Below are 24,889 nucleotides of genomic sequence, written 5' to 3' on the forward strand. Positions count from 1 at the left end.
AGCCTTTAGCTGAGAGGGACATGCACTGGTTTTGCAAGTTTCTCAGGCTTGAACAGCTAAGTACTAGTCTCCCAGGGGCTCCAGGTTGCACATAGCCTGTTGAGGAAGCCTCAGTCTGCCTAGTGACATGGGTCTATTCCCCCAGTTTCCATCCATGCATGCATGCATCATCTAGCTACTCTTGACACATGGGTAGTGGATTCTCTCTGGAGAAGCCCAACCGAAACCCTGTGTTTAAGAGCCCAGTTGACTTCCTGAGTTGGCTGCAGATGGTGGCAAATCTGTCCTTTATGACACTCTTTAGGTTGCTGTACTGGCTGCAGGAACAACTCTCCTTTGCTGTTATTTTAGGGAAGCACTTTGAGCCCCCCCTTTCCATCATTTCCGGGTACATGACTCCATCTTTTCACTTTAACTCTTCTGCTTCTCCCATTTCAGCTCCTGTCACAAGGGCACCAACACAGGAAGTTCCACAGCACTGGACAGGTTTCAAAGCCTGTTTCCTCCATCCCTGCCGAAAGCCCCATAATGCGGAGAAGGTCAGCGAGTGTCTCCTTTCTTGAGAAGAAGAAGGCAGGAACATTTGGTGACTGGATATTATCACACAACCACAAAGCTGTGGGTCCTGGTGGAGTGCCACGGTGGGGCAGGGGAGAAAGCTAGGACCTTTAAGACAGACATGTGATCTAGACTAAGCAGTGGGTAAGGGAAAGAGCTGTAATAACTCACAGCCCATCTGCAGAACATGCTCAAAGTCATGGTTTTGTCTTTTTGTTCAGTTTCTGGCAGTGCTGGGCATTGAACTTAGGGCCTCACACGTGCTAGGCAAGCACTCCACCATATTTTACATCTTAATGCCTTACATATCCATTCATATTTTGAGAAAAGGTGCTGAGATCTTAAAGTGAGTTTAGACGCAGCTGTAGAGTTAAGAACATCAGCAATTCTTAGAGAAAATTTATGGGTTAAATGTCTGCTTCGCCTCTTTAATCTTACACCTTAGTCTAAAATCCTTGCCCTTGGTGAAAGCCTGAGTTAGGGCAGTTGGTTCCTAATGCATCAAGTTTTTTTTTTTTTTTTTTTTTTTTTTTTTTTTCCCTACAAAGGAGCAGGTTTGGAATTCAATGTAAACTGATTAATGAATTGTGATTATTCTGAAGTTTTATTTTGGGGTCCTGTATCACAGAATGACATGTGTAATGTTCACAATGGGTATGAGAAATTGAGATGTTTTTATTTCTACTACTTGAGAGTAAAACTGTAGATAATGTTCCAAACCAGCATCAAAAAAAAAAAAAAAAAAAAAAAAAAGCAGAGCAAACTTTTCTGTATATAAACTGTACATAAAACAAGGCACTATACATTTCTGGGGGAGATATTAAGGTAGAAAGGTTGATTCACATAGATTTCTTCAGATTCCACACTGGGAAGTAAGTCTTTGTTCGCTTTAGCACCGGAAGCAGAACTCCGCACAAGCCAGACCTAAGGCTGAAGGAGGCACTCCTGAGCATGGGGGAGAGGGAAATGGTGATTGGGGTGGGGGATGGGATGGATGACACACCAGGCGACAGACTGGTGGCAGGCCGAACTCAACAGAAGCGACTCTGTCTACCTTGTAATAATGTTTTGACACCAAAGGAAAAAAACTTGAAAGTGAATGAATGCATATTGCTTTGTTAAATACATATTTGATTTATATGGTGTTTATATAAATATATATATATATATTTAGAATCCACAAACTATCAAAATAACACTTTATAAAGAGAATTGCTTTAAAAAAGGTAATGCCGAGCTAGAACAGGAGGGCAGGGTTGCAGTGGCCACTGAGGCAGCACTCGGCTGAGTGAACGGAAGAGATGTGTTTCTCAGTTTACCTGAACCACGGAAAAGAACGATCCCAAGAGTTCTCCTACACATTTACAAAATTCTCAACTCCTGGACAAGCCACAGAGTTAATAAGGTCATGTTTGGAAAAACTCTGATTCGAAAATACTTTCTTCTTCGACAGAAAAAATACCAGTCCAAAAAACAAAATATCCATTTTCTGGTCTAGCGACATCGCAAGTGACCTCTTCTTGGTGGCGCCTGTCATTTTGACCTCAGAACAGGCCCTTTGCTTTCTTCAGGTTCACTTGCTTCCAGGTGGGCAGTGCGTTGAATTCATCTCTGGTCATGTCGAGTGCAAACTGCAGGAAATGGAAGAGATGTCCAGTGAGTGGCTGAGTGAAAGGCCCCTCAAGCCAGTGTGTCATCACCATCCCACCCAAGGGGCCACTCACCTCGAAGTCTTCATCTGTGAGATAAATCTCAAGTTTTAGAGGGTCTACTCCCTCTGGGAGTGGCCTGGCAAGCAGATCTGCCAGTGGATAGATGGTTTTACAGAGCTTGGCTAGGACATCTTCAACTAGGGTGATCTGGTTGGAAACTTCAGTATCCTGGAGAGAGTTTGCAGAGAACATGTGAGCAGACCCTTGCTTTCTATGGAGAGCTTGCAGACCTCTACTCTGTCCCATATGTGCACGGCCTGGTGAGGAGCATGGTGTCACTCCACTGTGGAAAGGAGGCTCTGAATGTCCCGGAATTACCTCTTGACTTTCAGAGCTTTTGTCCTCCTGCCAAGCTTCAAATCAACTCTGTGTTTGAGCTGCTTCTGAATGAATGAATGAATGAATGAATGAATGAATGCATGCATGTTTAGGGACCCAGCTTACCTATGAGTGAATAGTGGAGAAAGATTATTGGATCTGAAATCAAAACATTACATGGTTCCACATAATGGAATTTGTCTTTTAAAATAATTAAGCTAAAAAGAAATCATGCCCTCTCTCCTTCCACACAGGTTCCATTTCCTCATCCACATCGAGACACAAGGAAGGTAAGGGTAAAGTTATAGCTCAGTGGTAGAGTACTGCCTAGAATGCACAAGACCCTGGGTTACACACACACACACACACACACACACACACACACACACACACACACACACACACACACGCACGCGCGCACACACATGGGTGTTCTGGGAAAATCATCTTCATCTCTTATACTTGGGTCTGGGAAGCTTTCCCTCCCTTTGGGCAGTTGCATGGTGAATGAATGAGTTCAAGTTACTAACAACTTTGGCAATCTATGGCGCAGAATCTCAGGAGAGGTGGATGCTACGCTGAGCCCACCGTCCTGTACCTATGGGCCACTCCTCACTTGGTGACTCAGAGATTTGAGGCAAGTGTTTTATGTCTCAGCTCCTACACTGGTAAAGTGGGGACGATAGTAAGATGAACTCTAATATAGTGTCCTGGTAATTAAATGAGACATCAAATGTAACACGCTTAGTGCTGGGCCTCACCAGAGCAGCACACAGAGAGTCTTAATTACAAGCTGGCTCAACATCATACAGCACCCCCATCCCCCAAGCCTGATGAGCTACAGTGAATGCAGAAATACGAGGATAACCCCTGCTTGGGCTTAGACTGCACGGGACAGCTGAAATGCCCATCATCCTTGGAACCCTGAGATCTGAGATTCACACATATTGTGAACTCCACATATTGTCGCTCTGCCTAGGGGTCAGGTTGCTATCACCTCCTTCCCTACATAGATCAAATGCATCTGGCAAAGCCAGGTTAGAGTGGCCGAGGCTGCAGCATGTACGAGGCCCTGGGTTCCATTTCTAGCACTGCAGAAAGGTCAGGTGGGTGGGTTGATTTGTACATTACAAAGCTCTTGATTGAGATGCAACAGCAGATTTTTAAAATTTTGTGTGTTTAAAATTACGTCTAAAATATATTCAGGCCTGCCTATTCAGACTTTCATACAATATATTTTGATCATATTCTTTCTTGATGGTAGCCATTTTGGCCTCCCTATGCTTACACTTGTTTACATACTTGCATGTATACATTATAGATTAGGATCAGCATAAGGGAGGTTATGAATTTCTTTTTCTGAGTTTGGGTTGACCTGATTAATAGTATATGACCAAGTCCATCCATTTTCCTGATTCCAGTTTTCCTTACAGCGGAGTATTATCCCATTGTGTATATGTACCAATCTTCATCATCTATTCATCCATTGATGGACATCGAGGCTGGTCCCATTTCCTAGCTATTGTGAATAGAATAGAGCAGCAATGAACATGGATGTGCAGATATCTCTGTGGTGGGAGATGGAGTTTTTTGGGTAGATGCCCAGGAGTGGTATAGATAGGTAATATAGTAGATCTATTTTTATTTTTTTGAGGAACTTCCTACTGATTTCCATCATGTTATATTAATCTTTGCTCCTCTAATAGCAGTAGGGAACCTCTTCTCCTATATCTTTGACAACATTTGTGGTCAGATCCCTTTCTTTCTTTCTTTCTTTCTTTCTTTCTTTCTTTCTTTCTTTCTTTCTTTTTCTTTCTTTCTTTCTTCCTTTCATTCATTTTTGAAACTAAATAAGGGTTTTATTTATTCACTTAATTTAAAAAATGGTTTTAGTTTTTTCAGACTTTCATACAATATATTTTGATCATATTCTTTCTTGATGGTAGCTATTTTGACTGGGGTGGGATGGTATCTCAAAGTAGATTTAGTTTGCATCTCTCTGATGACTAGGGATGTTGAGCACTTTAAAAAAGTTATTGGTCATCTTCTGAGAGCCATCTGTTCATCCAGTAGTCCCATTTGCTGATTGATAGCTTTGTTTCTTTAATATTTAATTTTCAAAGTTCTTTGTGAATTCTATATATCAGGTCTGTTCCTCCTTGTACCCCCACAAAGGCAGCTTTCTCTTATAGAGTAACAAAATTAAAATGGAAAATTCCTACTTCCCACTAAACTTGTAATTTCTATCACTAGCAAAGTTAAGTCTTAAATTAAGACATTCTACACAGCCACACTAAGCCTCCAGGTGGGGAACAAATGTATGTTTGGTAGGCAGAGGGCTGCCTCCTGTAATGCTAAGTGATACTCTGTACTTGCACGAACACAATGAGAGAACACAATGTGCTCTCTCCCTTAGCTACCTGAGCACATTCCTGTATTGCAGTCTGTGTCTCTCCTACATGCACTTACCAAGAGAGGACTTGGCTATGCATTGCGCACACCTTGAGAAGCAGTGGGTTTGGTGCTAATAGAATGAAGTGATGGCAGCTTTTATTTGTAGCCTTTGCTCATATTTAAAATCCTGAAAATCATGTGTAAAAAATGATCAAACTACTTCAATTGATTTCCCATTAGGCTTCTCCTCCTAAGCCAAGTCCATGCAGCATAGGTAGTATGTTGCAGCAGGAAAAAGTGTGTCCCCACTTTATTTGTAGGATCTTAGCATATAGTGCAGGCTAGCCAAGAGCTTGCTATAAAGCCCAGGCTGGCGGTCAAGGGCTAGGAGTGTATGTGTATGTCATCACACCCCACAGTCTGTTCCCACGGTCAGATTGCAATCCAATGCTTCTCCCTCTGGTGGTGCTTCCCAGTGCAGAGGCCTGGGGTGGGAAGTGTGGGTGGGGAACTCACCATTTCTGTGATCTCAGCAATGTCCTCTCTGTGCTCCCAGCTGGGAAACATGTTGGTGAATGTCAAGGGCTCTAACCCAGCATGAATAAGATAAGACTTGGGGGGTGGCCTTTTGAGATTCTTCCCTGTAGGGACACAGAGCACACATGTCAGTGAACCCAAAGAGCCTGCCCTTCCTGCTTTTCCTCCTGTTCATTCCATTTTCCTTCAGAACTCTTGACTTTCAAGTTTCAAATGTGGATTATGAGTCACTCACAACAATGAGTGAAAGGTGATTCTTATGCTTATCTCTTTAACACAGATGCCACATAGGCCTGACTCCCCCCCACCCCCCACACTTCCTGAAGCTGACAGAATGTTTCTGGACCCCTAGGGGAACAGAAGGCTCTCCTGGGAACTCCCACCAGACATGTCTGCTTCCCTTTCATTTGCCTGTGAAGGTTTTCAATAGCAAGCGACAGCCAATGACAGCATCTTCCAGGTGTGGGTGAGCATTTGGTGCTGTTTGGAAGGCTGTTCACAAAGGGCTTTCCATGGAAAGAATCGACCATACACACTCAGGTGTGTTAAGCGAGCCAGTAAACTGTCAACATGCAGACAGGACATTAGTTACTGGCCTCCTTTACATAAAAGGTGACCGATTTCATGCGGATGCTAGCTAAGAAACCAGGGATTTACTATGGATTTTTTACTTTTGCTTTATTTTTATCATTGGATACAATACCAAAAGAAAGGCCGGCATTGGCTTTTAACCGGTTTGAGCACATTTCTGTTCTCTAATGCAGGTGCTACCTGAAGAGAAAGGCGAGCTGTAGAGGCCGCTCAGTTACCCACTTTCACATAGAGAGGGGATGCCAGGGCAGGCAGCTCCACAATGCAGCCTCATCATATGAAAGAGAAATATAGACTCCACTTTGTACTGGTAGCAGAGACTGTATTGATTTTAATATTGACAGGCCTCTAGTGGTAGAAGGGGGACCACTGGAGCCTTCTCAAGGCTGGGGGCATCTCAGAAGGGACATAGCTGGACCCGTGACAGCTCTCCATCCCCTCCCTCTTGCCCTCACCTCGGCAATACTGCAGGACTGTCTCCATGGCGCTCTTTCGGTCTGAGGCCCAGCGAATGCGGGCAGAGCCAGTTATCTTGTTCTCAGTGGGCCACCAGCCTTGCCAGAGGTACACCTCGTGGTGATTGTCAACAAGGAAGAGTGCTGTGAGGTAAGGACAGAACCAGACCATGAGGTATACTCCTTCACAGACCTTCTGGTGCACACTGCCCCAAGAGAAGCCTTGCTGCTCTACCAGCTGTCCCCACACCCCTCTCCCCAAAGTTCAGAGTGATGAGTCCTTGGGGGCTCCTGCACACTCTGTCCTCCAAAGTTAAACTCTGAAGGACCCTAGCAGGACCAGGACGTGACCCAAGAAAGGTCTCTTTGTGTCTTTCCTTTCCCAGCTCAACCAAAGATTGCTGGTAGCCCTTTCAGATTTGCTCTGGTCTCTAATGAGCTCACATCTGGCTTGCCCTCAACTCCCATGATGCTCTGAGCAGTGATGGTTCTTTTACAGGGAAGTGGATTTTAGACAGAATCCTCTTGTCTCTCCCTCCTTGTCTCAAGCCTCTACCTGATTCTAACTCTATGTGGCAAGTGCTCTCCAACTTGACAGCTCAGCAGCACCGAGGTCATTTTGTGATTGCTTTAAAAGCCAGTGGGTGTTGATGATCCACCCAGAGCCCAGGAATGCAAGGGCAGGAAGTCGCTTTCTCTTTTAGATGTTCATGGCTGCTGCCTATAGTGTGACATATGCCCCTGCCAAGCTCTGAGCTGGTGGAAGGGCAACTACTGTAAAATGAGTTACTGGGCTGCAGCTCTAGGCTATGGACAAACTATGAGCTCAGAGGTTTGATTGGCAGGAAGTGGGAGGGTCTATAGAGCCCATTTCCTTTGCATAGGTTTGGGCATTAGGGCATGCGTTGGAATTGGGAGATCCAGTCTGCAGTCTTAATTCTGCTGAGAGCTTTCCCATGTCCTTTTTCTTAGCCACTTGCTTTCCCAGGTTCCTTGGCAGCTAGAGTGGCCTCATGACATCTTCAGGCCAAAGGGATGGAGCAGAAATATTGGAGTTGGAGGGACATGACGAACTGCCCTTTTCCTGTTTACCCAGTTTCAAATACAAACGTGAAAGCTAGAGCAAGGGACCATGAAGCAGAAAGCTGGAGAGGAAGGCTGGAAGAATGTCGGGGACGCCATGTGGTACTGTCAACTGGCTCTTTGGATGTAGGAAGTAACGGAGTTCACGATACAATGCTACATGGCTGACTTTGTTTTCTTTTGGGGGGGTGGATAAAAGGAGATGTAGCAAGTACATTAGCACTGTACTTGGCAGATAGGAACTACTTAAAAAGAAAGGGAAAGAAAGGCTTCCGGGAGGGGGCTTTGCAAGCCACCATGCCCCTGCAGGCCTCACCTGGCTGCGGCGCGCTGTACAGATCCTCTTGCAGGAAAGGCATGGAGCTGACGGCAGAGGGCGCTCGCGCGGGGTACACGAACTCAGTGGCCGAGAAGTCTCCCGAGGAGCTGCTGAGGATGAACAGGCGGGGCGCGAAGTTAAAACTCCCAGGATCTTCCAAAGAAAAGAGAACAAAGCTAAGGACGCCATTTGAACCAACTTCCAGATGGACTGAAGGCATAACATGAAACAACTCAAAGAACTGGTGGAAAATAAGCAGGATTTGGTATGTATCGGCTTTCTGATGGGGAAATCTGTTTTTTTTTGTGCCCCGCCCCCCACGTTGGAAAATACTTCCTTTTGTTAATTTCTGTTAAGAAAGAAAGTTGGCCCAATGTCTTGGAGGACACTGGTTGATATAGGAGTCACCTGTCTAGCAATTTTCCTTAACTATGGCTAAACTTAAATACTTATTTTTAAGGGCATGCCAACTACATTACACTATTGTACAATACAGAAAATATTGGACGTTACTCCATAGATATGGAGGATGGTTAGGTAGAGTGGAATATATTACAATGCCCTAGCATCACTAAGGTCTCAGTGGCAGCAAGGTGGGTACTGAGATAATAAAGGGAGAAGGTGGTTTATAGACAGTCATCCGGATTGTCTTTTTTTTTTTTTTGGTTTTTCCAGACATGGTTTCTCTGTGGCTTTGAAGCTGTCCTGGAACTAGCTCTTGTAGACCAGGCTGGTCTCAAACTCACAGAGATCCATCTGCCTCTGCCTCCTGAGTGCTGGGATTGAAGGCGTGCGCCACCAATGCCCGGCCCGGATTGTCTGTTTATTGAGAAATGTGTAGGAAGTACAGGAACACATGAATTCTGGTTATCCATGACATGTGAGTTGCTGAACCCTGGCTTCTCAGCAGAGATGATTAATAGAAGGAAGCTTGTTTTATGATTTGTATATTATAATAATGTATATTTTAGGGAAAGTCGGGAAGGCATGTTCACTCCCTTAACTTCACCCTGGTGGACAGGGACAGCTATTCTGAAGCCAGTGCATGAAACAAAGGAATTTTGTGTTTAGACTTGGGTCCCATCCCCAAGATATCTCAATCTTACAAAAATTAGAAAATCTTCCAGCTTCTGGGCTGGGTTTTCTCCCACCTAGCACCTGGCACTCACACACCCTGCCAGCCTCTCTGACCTCTAGTGCATTCTGGGTCTCCCTGTATTTGTCGCCTTCTCCCCTCTTGATCTCTGACAGCCCATTGATCTAGTCCTGTGTCTTGTTTGTTCTTTCTTTGCCTACTGCCTTGTAAATGACAAGAAATGCTTATGAGTTAGTCTTAGGCCATGGACATCAAATCCCCAAATCATGCCTACATTGCACACATACTTTACTCTGTCCTTTGCAAGGGTTCTGTCCCCTTTTTCTCACAGGAATCTATGAATCCCGAAAAGGTTAAGAGCTACTGAATGAAGGACGTGGGTCCCACAACTCTTCCTCCTTCTGCCTGCCTCCTTTGGGTAGACTTAAGGCCATGCCATTCATTGATGGCCTCTCTTGTTCATCCTTAAGTTTCAGGTTCCAAGTTGATAAGCTGCTGGTAACCGTCACATTCTCACATCTTATAAACATCTCCCAGTAGGCACTGGGCATCAGCCATTGCCTGCGAAGCCTCCCCTTCCAGCCATGACTGCTGAGAACTCACTGTCTCTATATGGCCTAGGGCTTGCTGGTCAAGACTCTCCTGATCTGGTGGGGACAACTGTCTCAATGGAATTACCACTGCTTCCTTCAGCATGGATACTGACCAAACCCAACAGCTTGTCATGTTACTGCTCATCTAATTCCTCAGCTTTTCCTTCTCTTCTGGTTGGGTCATACCAGCCTCAGAGGCACTGTGCAAACACCATCTTCCCATGGGCTGTGTACCACTTTTCCTGGTGGAAAAAATCCTCATCTTTTCCATGCTCACACCCTTTCATGACACAGAACTTTATTCGAATGAAAATAAGTCATATACAGTGTGTGGCTTAGCTTCCTTTTTTAGAAGATGCCCTCTGGGAGACCTACCCTTGGTTTTATTTACTGAGTGTTGTTCACAGCATATGCTTAGTAAATTTTTTTTATAGATCTGTGTATGTGGTGTACATGTATATGTGAATGCATGCATGTGGGGCCTAAGCACTATCACATGTCATCCCGAGGAAAGCCATCTACTACCTTTGAGACAGGGCCTGTCACTGGCTTAGAGCTCATTAACTAGGCTGGCTATCAAGGGCCAGGGGCCCTTCTGTTCTTTTCAGTCTGCTCTAGGATATTAAGGGTACATCACTGTACTCTATAATTTTACATGTGTTCTGGTGATAAAACTTGGGTCTTCGTGCTTGCCAGGCAAGTGCTTTGCTGGTGGAGTCATCCCTCTAGACCTCAATAAGTCTCTAGTGAAAAAAAATCAGTGAGTGAATTGAGGAAAAGTAGAAGATGGATGCTATGGACTGTGCCATTACCTTGAAGCATGCAGTCATAGGCCTTCCTGTCCCTCCTCCCCAGAGCATCCCAGAATCCCAGAGGTTCGGATCCTTCGTCACACTCATGTATTGTCACGTTGCTGCTGCTGTGCAATCCTGCTTCTAGGGGACACCTGCATGGAAGACATGCCAGGAGGCTTACATAGGTCTGGGAAGTGTCTGTAGCATACAATTATTCAAGACTAAACTCACAAATTTAACTAATTCTCATTGATGAATGAAAAAATATTCTGTAAAAATTCCATCAGTGTTTGTGCTGGAAGAAGTTTGCTCCGGGAAGAATGTACAGATGTACATAATATATCATGAAGACAATGTAAATGTTTATATCTAACACAACATTTTTCTGTTTATTGTCCTCTCCTGCTAGAACACAAACTTCATTAGGAGAAAGGGGAGTTTATTCACTGCCGACTTCCTGGTCCCTTGTTTGGCACCAAGTAAGTGCTCAGTAAGCATTTGCCAAATGAATAAGTGAATGAATTTGTCATCATTTTGCTTCATTTTTAGTGGCCCAAATGAAAAAGACTCTCGGGGCATGAATGCTATTGGATCCCTCATGCAACATCTTTTAAACTCCCCCACTTCCACCAACCATAGAAGGATGTTCTGAGACTCTGGTTTTGCCTGTCTGCTGGAAGGTTGTCTTCCTTCTCTCTGCCCTTTCTTCCTAGCACTGATCTCCAGAAAAGCCTGGAGGAAGGCAGATAGGTCTCATTGTCCATGTCAGTGCCCACAGAATGGGCTTACGGTATGTAGTGGAACACTCCATTTTTAGGGAAGAACCCAGCTGTTCTCAAGGATTGAGACTGCCCAGGTTGTCAGTTAGAGCAGAGATACAGTGGCAGGTCTCTTCTGGCTCTGTTGCTCCTCCTGAGGACCTTAGCCACCAAGAAAGCCCCAGAAGAGAACCCCAGCAGTGCTATGCCCCAGGGCTGCTGGCCTGGGGGTCTGAGAACTCACTGCCAGCTGGTGCCACACACCTGGGGTCCCCTGCTTTCTAAAGAAGGGCCATGTTACAGTCCCCCCAATTCTTCTTTAGCTTTTTCCATTCTGCTATTCCAGTAAGCACATACTCAGAACCCTACAAGGAACCAGCAGAGGTTGCAAACTGAATTTTCCAGAGGGAGTGGCACCTACGGGAAGAAGCCAAAATGTGACTGTGCTTGCTGGGGACATCTACCTTGCTGTTGTTTGTTTGTTTCTGATGATATCTCACTATATAACCCAGGCTGGCCCTAAACTCTTGGGCTAGCTTGCCCCTCCGGCCCCAGCCTTCGAGGAACACAGTATGTGGCCCATGGTTGCCTTTTATGGAAGTGAGCATGTCCTTAGAAAGCTGGAAAAGCCTGCAAACTGGAGGTTTCTGTGGAGATGTGTGCTCCCTGGACTTAGGTCAGAGCCCTGGCTGTAGTTCCAAAGATCCCTTACTGGAGTCACTTTAAGCATATGGGACATCCCTTAGCCTCCCTGCATTTCTCCAGGAATTCCCTTGGTGCAGATTTGGTCAGACGAACAACACTCACTGTTCCTTGATTTTATTTGCAGCAGTCCTTCCAACCTCCTTTGTGTGGCCCTGAGCTTTGCATCCATGCCACAGGTAAATGAGGGCCTTGTTTATGTTCAGAACAACCATGGAAGTCCTGGACCTCAGGCTGCTGCAGTGACAGGCCACCTCCAGCAAATTCCCTTCCATGGGCACCTCTCCTCGCACACAATACAGTCTCCATTCACCTGCAGGGGACAGCAGTGGCACAGAGTTATGAGGAGTCAGGAGCAGGGAAGAGTGGCCCTTCAGGCTCCCTGTGTGCTGTCAAAGGCATACATTGTAGAGATTCCAGGACCTGTGGCTGAAGACATGCCAAGCAAGGACAGCTGCAGGCCTTCCAGAACTACAGACAGGTTGCCAAAAGTTCACAAAGCAGAAAAAAAAAAATAAAAAACCTTTCCAAGATTTACATAAAATGTTAAAACCCTAAAGACAGAAATATTAAGGATTTAGTGGTGGGGTGCTGGCTAATGAAAAGATTATAATAGAAAATCTACTGGTTTTTAATTTCCATTAAAATGGGGATAGTTACTGAGAATTCAGTTCAAGACAACTCTCCTAGCTTCCTGCGCAAAAAGGCGGATGGAAGGAAGGCCCTACGCAGAGTAGCATACCCACAATGCAGTGCTGGACCAGCATTGGGCATTTTTTCAGTGGGAAAGACACAGCTGTATGAGGTCAGACTTACTTTAAGGTTTTAATTTTTTAAAACTTTTTACGTGTATATATGTATGGGGGTGTGTGGATGGACGCACACATGAGTGCAGAGCTTACGAATGCTAGAAGGGGCATGAGATCCCCCTGGAACTGGAGTTATGAGTGATTGTGAACTACCTGATTACTGTGGGTGCTGGGCCCTGAAGCTGGGTCCTCTGCAAGAGCACTGTGCATTCTCAAGCACTGAGCCATCTCTCCAGCCCCTAGACTTCCCTTAAAGCCCTCCTATCAAAATATCTTCAGGGAGAAGAGACAAAAACTGAGTTCTAACACTAAAAGCAACTTACTTTGCACATTTTCCTCTTCCTCTTCCCTTCGTCCAGAGTGCACCACCATACCTCCCTGGAAACACTGAAGAAAACAGGGGGGCTCCTTTCCCTGCAGAACCTGGACCTGCAAATTTAAACATGGGAAAACAGGTCAGAGGAAGGGGCCATCAAGGTTGTGGAAATAATACTTGCCTCTTTCAGGGAGTCTGGGCAACACCTACAGGACACAAGAAGTCAACATCCCCATGGCCATCTGAAGGTAAGCAGTATTAAAAGTGTAATGCATAGACTTTCTTTCAAAGCATTTTCAAGTATAGTTTTTTTTTTCCTGTAATATGAAAACAGGAATTTAATTCCCTGCTGCCTTATGTACCTTCTTTCATCACTCACTGGTTTTCTGTCCTAGACTATTCTTTACAGACATGATCATTGGCATTTTCATGGTACTTTTATGTAGGGCTGATTTAAATGTGTTTAACAAGGTCTACTTCTCAGTAGTGAGGAGGATGAGCTGCTGACTTAGTGAGTCTGGGGGATGCCCCTCCTGTAGCATCGGTCGTAGTTCAGGTCTTAAATGCTCCTCAGGGTCATGTCTTCAAGGTTCGGCTCCCAGGACATACACTGGGAGGCTGTGGTAACCTAAAAGGTGGGTGAGGTCTAGTTCAAAGTCTTTAGGTCACTGGGGGTATGCCCTTGAAGGGGGATTTGGGACCCTGGCTTCTTCCCCTTCATCTCTTTTGCTTTCTGAAAATGAGCCATGTGGTTTCACGCTGACATACGTTTGTGCCATGCCATGCTGCCTCCCCAAAACCAACATGGCCAACCAACTCCAGCAGTGAAACAAAAGAAACATTTCTCTTTTGAAGTTAATCACCCGGGGAGTTTGTCATAATGACAGAAAGCCCACACTGTATCTTAGTGGTCTCTTCTGGGGTGACATGGCTCTCCCTGACTGTTCTGGTTCTATGAGGAGCTAGTGGAACCACTTGCTGTCACTTTGGCAGACTCCACCCCTTACAGAAGAAGCATTCTTTGAGCCCAGGAATCCTGGGCATCCTGTTAGCCAGAAAGGCCGGTGCATTTTGCACCATAAGTTATCTTATCAAGCTCAGGTCTGCTTGACACAGGCAAGGGCCATTTTGTGGCAGTGTTTTATGTGTCTCCGATGATTTCCCATGTGTTGGATTGAAAAGTGAAATGCTCAGGCTCTAGGTGTGCTCTGAACACAGGGTTAAAACATATCCCTTTCTGGCCTTTTGAAAACAGGCAGCTGAAATCACCTGCTGTTTGGAATAAGTTACAATGCCATTGTCGCTAAGGTCTACTTCTGAAATATGATCTATAGTGGAAAATATTCATTCGGCCTTAAAATTATTTTTAGGGAACGTAATTAGTTCTGAGAACTGCAGAAAGCTGAGTGAGCATGGCTCTATTTCTAGAGAAAATTTCTCTGCTCTCATCCTTCTTGCTCTTGCCAATTAATCACTCATCCAGGATGGTAAAAATACTTGCCTATAGTGTCTGCTTTCCCCAAACTTCAGAGTCTGCTCTCAACTAGTGGCACTAATGGATGCGACATAGAGCACAGATCATTCAAACATTAAAAAGGCACATTTGGGGCCAGGCTAGGGGTGCAGCTCAGTAGGTCTAAAACACCTGCCTAACACACAAAGTGCCCTGAGTTTGATCCCTAGTGCCAATGCCAGAAGAGCTCCCCCTCAAACAGTTTCTAAGTCTTAAAGTCCTTGTATTTGGGTAGTAGCACCTGCCAGGCACCATGTAGGCTCTGAGGTCACACGCCTGACAATTGGGTTCTCTTTCTTGGTCATTGGGAAGAATAATAAGAAGAAAGCAAACAAAATGGCAGTGTGATTTTTTTTTTTAAGCTGTAGAAACACAGAAGGCACAGTGAAGTGGCCGAATGAAGAGAGAAGATAATGGGGCTCGCATAACAGAAGGAGACATTTGAGCAGAAACTTGGTTGCTAAGGTTTTCAGGCCCACACTGTTCCCCAGCAAGGCTGCCCCCCACCACCACCAAGGAAAGCCTAGGAATGCTTGTCAGCCTTGGACCTGCTGCCTTTGGAAAGGTGTGTCTTTGCTTTGTGGGAACTCCTGTTTTAGGTCAGGAGGAGGCCTTTCAGAACAACGGCCCTTACACTTGTGCGGGATCCAGCACCTACATGCTCATTTCATTTCGGACAAGGCTGCAGAGGGGTAGGATGAAGTGCAGGGCAGGGTTTGGAGTCTGCAGAAGAAGCAGGGCACAAGTGCTTTGGAGGATTCTGGTATCATCCCAGGCCTTGAGCAACGCCCTCTCCGAGCTTACCTGGGCCCCCCTTTCTTCATCCAGCTCCACCGTCATCAGAGCCGATGTTCCCTTCTCACTCACAGTTGAGTGCCGGCCTTGCCAGAAGAAATAGACACATTTCTCTTTGCCAGCCACTCTCACTGGGTGTTCTCCCTTTTGTCGGCTTCCCACTGCAGACACAATGGCAGAGGGGGAGGTGAGCTGGGACACCAGAGAGGCAGCAAATAAGCCTGGCCCTCTTTCCCAGAGTCTGTGACACACACACACACACACACACACACACACACACACACACACACACACACACACATATATATATATATATATGTTGAGTCAAAACAGGGTGCCATCTTTTTCTCAGATGGCTGAATGGTCTTTTGGGACCCCAAAGAGAACTGTGTATCATCCCAGGCAGAGGCCAATTCCCTCTGACTCCAGTGTGTGACTGGGGAGTCCTGGTGATGGAGAGCAGGACCAGGTTCACACAGACACTTTCCTACCACCCTTGGTGGAGGGTCAGCTGGTGGAGGAATAATGGCAGCCACAGCTGGAGGAGCTTCAAGAGCAAAGGAAACAACCAGCTGCTAGAATGGAATGGTGAAGCCTGACCTCCCTCTTTCATGTCCCAGTTATGAGGCGTGGGGCTTGGTGAGCAGAGTGCACATCTGTGACTGCAAGACTGGCGTGTGCGGGGGAACGTTCGCCGCCCTCATGTGCCCTGTCTGCTGTCACAGGCTCAGAGCAGCACAGCTGGAGGTCATAAGCTAGCAACCCCTAGAATAAACCTTTTCTCTTTACAAAGTGATTATTCTAGGCATTTTATCACAGTAACAGAAAACTGACTTACAAAGAGCCAACAACAAGAGAATGCAGTTGCAGGTAACACAAAGTATTTAGAAATTACTAAAGCTGGGAGTGGAGTGCGCATCTGTGGAGTGCGCGCTGGCGTGTGGGGAACAGGCAGATCCCTGGGTGCTCCTTGGTCAGTCAGTGCAGCTGAATCTATGAGCTCCAGGGTTAGTCAGGGACCTTGTCTCAAAAACAGGGTGGAGAGTGATCAAGAGTGATTGAGTGATTAATATACTCTCACACAGGGGCAAATATGTATGCCCACCAGCACAGACACACACTTACTGGAACATATACACACATTACCTCCAATGTCTAAAATGCATACGTAATAGTTGAAATAAAAATAAATATTGATAACTAGGAGATTTTGAATGAAGTATGATGGTACATGCCTATAGCCTGGGCTTCCAAAGGCTGAGGAAGAATGACTGTGGGTTGGAGACCAGCCTGAGCTACCTAACAAGACCGTATCTCAAAACAACAAAACCCAAAGAGCTGGGGGTAAGGAGTTCCCATAGGGTCTCATTACCTCATTTTTACTTTACTCCAATCCTGTTGATAAAATTACCAATGAGATCTGAAGGTGCGAAGAAAGCCCCTTTAGTCATTAAGAGGTCAGAACATCATTATCTGATTTTGGGCCCTTTGCTTAGCAAAATACTTCCATGTATTTAAACTATTTGCCTAAGCCTGGACTCCAGTGCCGCCTGTTGTGACTCTGAAATGGTCATGTTTGCATAGTTTGGAGTGGGCAAAGTGTAACTGTGAACCATCCATGAATCATTTATACACACCCATAGTTAATTTGGATAGCACCAAAAACCACAGAATAGTTAGTACTCCTAGCTTCAGAGGGGAGAGAGAGAGAGAGAGAGAGAGAGAGAGAGAGAGAGAGAGAGAGAGAGAATATGTATGCCACGAGGTCAGAGGAGAGTCTGTTGTCTTTCTCTGTCATTCTCTACCTTGCTTAGTTCAGGTCTCTCACTGAACCCAGAGCTCACAGACTGGATGCACTGCGTGACCAGTGAGTTCTGGGGATCTGCCTGTTTCTGCCTCCCCGGGGTGAGGATACAGCCAGCATGCCCAGCTTTATTGTGGATGCTAGGGATCTGAACTCAGATTCTCATACTTGTGTGGTGGGAACTTTACCTGCTGAGCTATCTCTGCAGCCCTAAGAGCTAATTTTTACCGAGGTTAAAACCCAATACCTTGAGTATGCTGAGGAAATGTTCTACCTCTGAGCTCCACCCCAGCACCTCTACTTAAAAACAAATCTTTTGTTGTGCATTTACTACCAAGCGGAAGCACCATGTAGTTTCAGTTTAAACCACTCTCGTGTGCTGTACTCAATGACGTCTTCAAACAGCACACAGGCCGCATGCCAAGACCACGTGGAAGCCAATCATGACTTTCCCAGAAACCTTTTTAAGGGCAATGCAAGAGTGAGGGATAGGTGTACGTCAGCATGTGTTTGTTTCTGAAAGCAAACATCAGTGTCCTGGCCACCCAGGCTGCAGGAATCCACTGTCCTTCATGTCTTTACCTGCTCATGGTTAGATTGTCTCAGGGCTCTGGAGCAGCCCAGGGCACCCTGTTCCAGGGGTTGCATTCCAGCCCTTCTGAACAGAGAAAACATGGGTGCTCACTCACCTGCTGTGCTTGCCATGTACTTCCACTTGACCACATAGGCATCCCCCTCATGGAACTGCCCGATGCTCTGCCTGGGGAGCCGGCTGTAATCGAATTCCAGAATATGCCACACATCTACAGAGACAGTGGCAATCTCAATCTGTCTCCTGTCATCTCCTTCCACCAGGCCATAGCCACGGCCAACGTTCACCCCATCTAGGATGGTGCTGGCTGTCATCTGGGGCGTTGCCACCATCCGTGTCACATCATAGGGTTTGATGTCAGCCCTAGAATAATCCTGCAATGGAACAGAGATGTTCAGCTGCCCCTTTGCTGCAGTTATCTTTTGCTGCAACCCCATGCAATTTGGATTGCTTTTCTCTTTTCTCCTTTTGTGGTTCTGGGGGTGGAACCCGGGGCTTGGTTGCCCAACCAGGCAATTGCTCCACAACAGAACTATATCCCCAGCCCCATTTTAGCTGTTAATGGGACAGGGCAGAAATACAGCTTTCGTGGCATCTCAGGGTGTCTGACTGCACATAGGAGAAGGCTATGTTTAGGGGAAAGAATGGGGGTCCTGCATACCCATTGACACAGGAGTGAAGGTGAGACTAGAATCAGAAATCACTTTGCAGTGTCACTAGTGTACCCCGGAAGGAGTTTTGCCATCACAGCCATTTTCACTGGTCTCTACATTGAGTCTGAACTCAGGGCTTGATCACTGTACCTTCTGCTGGACAGCTTCCCCAGAATTCTTCTCAGTAGGTCTCTTCAGTTCTGTCCAGTCGAGGAATTTCTCTTTGAACAGAATAGTCTCGTTGTGCTCCGTAACTCTCCCAAATATGGCCCAGTCGGGTCGTCCTTGCCCTTTCCTGCAGGGTGGGAGCAGATAAGAAAAGGGTCCAGATGCAGCCATACCAGCTGTTGGAACAGCAACCACAGTATTGCAGGTGGCTGTATCCCAGGCTCACGCCCATCACTAAGCTTCAGAGAATAGCTGAGTGTCTGCTGTAAACCTTCCTCTGCGGGCTCGCTAAGACTACTGTAGAAGCAGACTCGGCCTCAGCTGTGAAAATCTCTTACATGTTGTGAGATGGAGTAGGAGACATGGTAGCGTGTGGTGAAGGGCATGGCCCTGGGAGCAGGGCTTTGGCCTCTTTATCTACTTCCCCTTATGATTAGCATGCTGGTCAGGGCCCAGTCATTTCAATTCAGTGGTGTCAGTTGGTTGTGTGTTAAAAGGGGCTGCATGCACAATCTTGGCTGCACCTTAGAGTCCCCAGGGAGATTTTAAGACAGCTGTTCTCAACCTGTGGGTGGCAACTTTTGGGGGTTGAACAACCCTTTCACGGGAGTCTGCTAAGACCATTGGAAAGCAGATATTTATATTCTGATACATAACAGTTGCAAATTTACAGTTATGAAGTAGCAACAAAACTAGTTTTATGGTGGGAGGGGTCACTATAACTTGAGGAACTGCATTAAAGGGTCACAGCATTAGAAAAGTTGAAAACCACTGTTTTAAGACATGCTGATACATAAGCCATCCTGTAGCAGCTGCAATTCCTGAGACTCGACCTGGTTGGCCCATGTTTTCAAAGCCCTTCCAATGATTCTGTGGCACAGATTGTGAAGGCTGTGGGCCAGGTGCTCCTTCACCCATGCATATCACACTTAAGTATAAATTGGCCATGACATAGCGTCTATGTTCCAGCATTATCCTATTATATTAAATGAGTACTCTAGGCTTTGTTTCAGCCCTTCAAAATCCCAGTTCTTAACAGTACTAATGAGTATTTGCTTGAAGATTTAATTTTTTTTAATACATAGATATAATACTTATTTTTTTTTGTTTTCTTGCTTTTTTTTTTCCACACAGGGTCTTTCTCACTCTGTAACTCAGGTTGGCTTATGACTCATTTAGCCCAGGATGGCCTTAATCTCATGAGTGATCCTTGTGCCTCAGTTTCTCGAGTGTTGGGATTACAGGTCTGGTTTTTTTTTAAGTATATTAACAAAACCATTACTGGATTTTAAATGGAGAAACTATGTAGGACACTCAAAATCTGCACCCTGTCCTATGCTGTTTCATGTCATGCCTGTTTTACTACATGACACACATAGTATTAAAGTATTTTGGAGGGTCTGGTAGTTAGTAATGTAGGAATACTTTTTTTTTAATTCACAATCACAGTTTTTTAGAGTTTATACATGCTCTAATGATTTCCCCAAATAGTTTTTAAAAGTCTAGTATACTGGAGTGAATGTTAAAATCACAACCATTCTTTCAATACAGTGTCCTGCTTCTTTCCATCACAGAAGACATAAGACAGCAGCACAAAGTGTCCAGGGCTCAGGGTAGGACGGTGGAAACCCTGGGAAGTTCTTAATTATATAACAGCACCTGAGATGCCGGGGTGGGGTGGGGGGCCCTTCCTGAAACTACAACTTCCATGTTCTGCTGTTAGATGAGAACTAAGGGAAAGTCTGTTCTGTGACCTCCACGGTCCACAGCATATTAGCATTTACTAAGTGCACTGCCTCTGTGTGAGGAGGAATGGCGGGTGCTGTGGGAAGAGCAGTGCTGCACGAGACCCATGTGGGCAGCAACAGCACCTGGGAATGAGCGGGTTGCACTCTCCAGGGTCCAGTGGGTTGATGTCACAATTCTCGTAGTCAAAGGTTCCGTTCCATAGGTGCTTAGCCAGCTGGAATGCTATTTTCCGTTGTGCTAACGTGACTTCCTTCCCATGCCACACATAAACTTCACTTCCAAAGTCAAACACCAGGACCTGGAAACAGCACAGAAAGGAGGTGTGAGCTTCAAGGGCAGATTCCAGGGCTCAGCCCCTGCTGATGTGTTCACACTTCTGACCACTCACACCACCCAAAGCTTTAAATTAAGAGTTAGTCAGTATCCTCCTGTCTTCCTTGCTTCTCCCTCTCCTTCCCTTCCTCTCTCCCTCTACCCCTCCCTCCCTCTCTCTGTCCCTCGTCCATTCATTCATTCATTCATTCATTCATTCATTCATTCATTCACAGATAGCTTATCACACACATGGCAGGTGCTGAAGAGCCAATGATGTTTCTCCTGAATACACTTCTAAGATTCTAAGACCCCCCTAGGTGCAGAGGTCATATCATTCTTAAAATTACATTTATTTTGTGTATGTGTGTGAAATGTAAATGAATAAGTTCTCTAATCAAAGAACAGAGTGGCTGGAAGGGTCAAGAAAAGAAAATATGGGGTTGGATAGGTGGCTCAGTGGTGAAGAGCACACACGGCTCTTCCAGAGGACCCAGGTTCAAATCCCAGTACTACATAACGGCTCACAGTGGTTGGTGGCTACAATGCCAGAAGATCTGATGCCCTCTCCTGGCCTCTGTGGGCACTGCATACATGTGGTACACAGATATGCATGCAAGCAGCACAACCATACAAATGAAAATAAAATTAAAAAAAGAAAATAATGTGACTTTAAAAAAGAACATTGTTATGTATTTGTTTGTTGTGTGTTCATGTGCACATACAAGGAAGTCAGAGGACAACTCAAGGGAATTGGTTCTCTCTGTCCACCATGTTGGACCTAGGAACTAAACAAGTCTTCAGGCTTGGCAGCAAGTGCCTTTATCCACTGAGCCACTGTGCCGACCCTGAATTCTTTCTATAGTATGCTTCTACCTAGTGGAGTTTAAGGGCCTGTGTGTCTTCCTCTTTCTTATTTAATGACACTGGAAATACATGTAGCTAATAAATATTTACTTCGGTACATGAAAAAATACTTGACAAATCTATAAATTATATTAACTATATGTAAATTATATACAATTATATATACTCACACTAATTATTCTTGAAACTTTAGGACTCATTAAAATTTACTTTAATCTTTATACACCTCAAGACATGGGGATAATATTTATATTTTATGTGAAATATAAAAGCCTTCAGCAATCTGTGGCACTTCTGAACTTTGTTAGTATTGTAGATAGTGGTAAGGGTTTGAAATAGCAATTAAGCATCCTTTAGCAAGTGCCGTGTTTGATAGTCAGTATAGAGCCAGCTAGAACTCTCTGACAAGGTCTGCTCTGAGCACAGTGCTGTGTCCTTGGAGCTGGTACCTCTTTGGACTGCAGAAGGGAGCACTTCGGAATCTTCCCCCAGTAGTCATCATCAGGGACCAGTTTGTCATCTGTCAGGCGGTAGACACAGTTTGTTTCTATGATGGCTGTCTCATATAGTTCATCTTCCTTTGGGTCCCCGGCAGCTTTGGGGGTAAGACAGGACATTAGAAAGTGGTTGGCTTAAAGGACCAGTTAAGGGAGGGGTCCAGGAGACAGGATGCTTAAGCCTCCTCACTCTGAAATATTGCAAGCTCTTACACTGGTAACTGGTCTGGCCACCCAGGAGCTTCCAGAAGTCTTTGGCTGCGTGAGTATGAGTGTTAATTCCTTCCTCAATTGTCTGGATATATGTAGCTCTACAACCAAGCTCCCTCTTTGTCTGAATTAATGTTGCAAGCTCAGATGCCTGGAAAAGAGAGGGATACAATGAGTTAGGAAGCAAAACCAGTGTGGTCTGCACAAAGGGATACACCCGTCCATCAGAGGAAAATGAACACATGGCAAAAGATTTGGGCATTGGGTGGTAGATGTTGGTTGTCTAAGTTGAGAAATTGAAACTGTAGAAGATATATCAAGTCTTTGGACCAATGACGCTCAGAGTATGATATTCAACTGATAATTCATGGGCTTTGGATATTATTCCTAGTCTGAGGCTTCCTCCATGGGATATTCATGAAAGAGCCACACTGGCACTTCACAGATGTGCTGGTCACCCAGGAGTCAGCTCAGACCCAGGGCTTTCAAACTTGAGATGCAGGTCACAGACCTTCACTTCAGTACCCCATAAAAGCTTCTTCAGAAATGTTGGCAGAGGAAACACTACGTGTCCCTTCATGCTTGAATGAAACACAAGGCATCTGAGAAGCTTGGTGTGGACCGGCTAGTAGAATACCTCATTGTTGTATAAGGGACATAGTAATAGAAGCATCTTATCTTTTCAATACCCACCTTGGCCTTCTCGATGACATTTGAGAACTCTCCTACCCACAGGAAGCAGTACTGGGGAGAGAGCAGGAGGAAGCAGTCCCCACTGTTGAGTGACGAGGCTCGAGGCTCCACCAGCCTTGTCTGAACGTGTCTTCTACCTGTGGACAAGCCGAGGGATACTTTTTCCACCATGCAGACATCCATGATGGCACATCTCTGCTACAGACCTCTCATTATAAAGACTATCCATCTGAATTCCCAGGGCCAGCAGGACATGGATGTTAAGATGGCCCACATGACAGCAACATGGGTTTATGTGGCTAGCGAGTGCTTCCCCTAAGGTCTCCATGCTTCTTAGGAGTGGCTTCCAAGCCTTGGATTTTAGCGTGTCTGTGGATGTAGTAGGGTCCTCCAATCTTGGATGAGTGGTAGGGACACCCTGATCCCTCTTTTACATTCATGCTGCCTTTTCTCCACACAGCCTACTTCCTATGCTTCGCACCTAGCTGTGCTGCAGGGTAAGGCATGCCTCTTGGAGGATCTTCTCCCACAGGCACCACTCTGTAGCTCCCAGAGCAAATGGAGAGGATCACTTGGGAGGGAAGCCCTGCTTTGTGCCACTTTCAACCCCCTTCTTAGTGATCCAATGAGTCTGAGCACTCTGTGATTGCATACCTAGTGTAATTTCCACATCAGAGCCCCTCACTTGTCTGTATGTGTTGTGTGTGCAAGTATGTGCAGGTACCTGTATCCTTGCACGGATATATAGGGTTCAGAAAGACTCTAGTCATTTTCTTCCCTTGAGGCTGAACCTGAACTTGCCATTTTACCTAGACTGGCTAGCCATTAAGCTCTGGGGATCTGCCTGTCTATGCCCCACAATGTTCGGGTTATAGACACAAATACACCCATGCTTGTTTTTTATGCGAGCATCAGGGATTCAAACATGGTTTCTCCTGCTTATATAAGAATCAGTCTTACCCACTGAGCCATATGCTCACCCTTCAATCATCTTTTAAATACATTACAAGGAAATGGGTTTATAGAAAATACACCAGAATCCTTGGTAGAGGCAGCTACTACTCTTCATCCTTCTCTTGATCGAGCTACAGAGGCCATCTTCAGGAGTGAAGCTGCCCTCCCTCCTTACAGCCCTAGCTTTCTGCTGCTCTTCCAAGTCTCATGTGTTCTAAACAGAAAGGACAGGAGAGTGGAACCTGGGGATGGGTGATACTCATTCGGTCCTGCATTCCCTTGAGTCCTTCCCCAGGGATGTGCTTCCTTACTCTGGCTGGCATGGATAGTGGCTTATCCTAGTAGGGTGAACCAAGAAGACTGCACAGACCCATGCTGGAGACTTCAGACACATCTGTTAAAGTGCATGGCAGGGTTGGAGTCAGGGCTATTGGGCCAGAAGCAGAAGCAAAAGCTGAGGCTCTGGAAAGGCAAACAACTGAGTCCAACTCTGAGTCTCCCACTCAGCAGCTCTGTGTCCACATTCACAAACTCTCAGGCTCCAGTGGGCGGAATAGTCCTGGCCTCATGGAGTCTTGATGCTACAGTGAGGAAGGCAGCACAGCACCTAGCAAGGGAGACTCAGAGTGCCTGCCCTCTCCTCACAGGCAACACTGGTTGCAGCCAGGAGTCCTACTATGACCAGACAGAAACCACAGGCTGCCACAGTTCCTCTGGACCACTAGGAAGAATACCTTTAATCTGCAACAACATGAGCTTCTTGTAGGGCACGGCGCTGTTGTTGGAGTTCTGCTCCATCAGGTTGACACTCCGAAGGCTGACGCTGCTGAAGTTCTCCCTACTGGCTAGGCCTGCCAGAGTCACTTCTGAGAAGTTGGAATTGGATGCCACTGTGAAGAGAGGTGGGGGAGGATGCTCAGTTGAAAGCCAAGGTCCACAACATAGGTGACTCCTAACCAACAGGACTCAAGTCTGAAGAGCTGTACCATTTGATGCTTAATCACGGTGTACAGCATTGAATGCCGTTATGGAGAGCATCAGCTGCTG

General features: G+C 45.7%; 1 protein-coding gene across 8 annotated transcripts in view; it reads right to left on the minus strand.

The window, feature by feature from the left end:
* Positions 1–1,308: 1,308 nt before the first annotated feature.
* Positions 1,309–24,889, minus strand: part of Svil (supervillin) — a 190,962-nt gene continuing 167,381 nt past the window's right edge. For all 8 annotated transcript variants that reach the window (XM_035442780.1, XM_035442779.1, XM_035442778.1 and 5 more), the window contains 16 exons: positions 24,577–24,732; positions 22,889–23,025; positions 22,199–22,346; positions 21,938–22,083; positions 20,432–20,607; positions 18,543–18,687; positions 17,837–18,113; positions 15,353–15,504; positions 13,043–13,148; positions 12,016–12,223; positions 10,469–10,602; positions 7,965–8,120; positions 6,566–6,709; positions 5,499–5,623; positions 2,283–2,438; positions 1,309–2,189 (listed from right to left, as the gene is read on the minus strand). In XM_035442780.1, coding sequence (XP_035298671.1) covers positions 2,103–2,189; positions 2,283–2,438; positions 5,499–5,623; positions 6,566–6,709; positions 7,965–8,120; positions 10,469–10,602; positions 12,016–12,223; positions 13,043–13,148; positions 15,353–15,504; positions 17,837–18,113; positions 18,543–18,687; positions 20,432–20,607; positions 21,938–22,083; positions 22,199–22,346; positions 22,889–23,025; positions 24,577–24,732 — 2,453 coding nt within the window. In that variant the 3' untranslated portion in view covers positions 1,309–2,102. The remainder of the gene's footprint in view (positions 2,190–2,282; positions 2,439–5,498; positions 5,624–6,565; positions 6,710–7,964; positions 8,121–10,468; positions 10,603–12,015; positions 12,224–13,042; positions 13,149–15,352; positions 15,505–17,836; positions 18,114–18,542; positions 18,688–20,431; positions 20,608–21,937; positions 22,084–22,198; positions 22,347–22,888; positions 23,026–24,576; positions 24,733–24,889) is intronic.

Source organism: Cricetulus griseus, chromosome 3, assembly GCF_003668045.3.
Source record: "Cricetulus griseus strain 17A/GY chromosome 3, alternate assembly CriGri-PICRH-1.0, whole genome shotgun sequence".
NCBI lineage: Eukaryota > Metazoa > Chordata > Mammalia > Rodentia > Cricetidae > Cricetulus > Cricetulus griseus.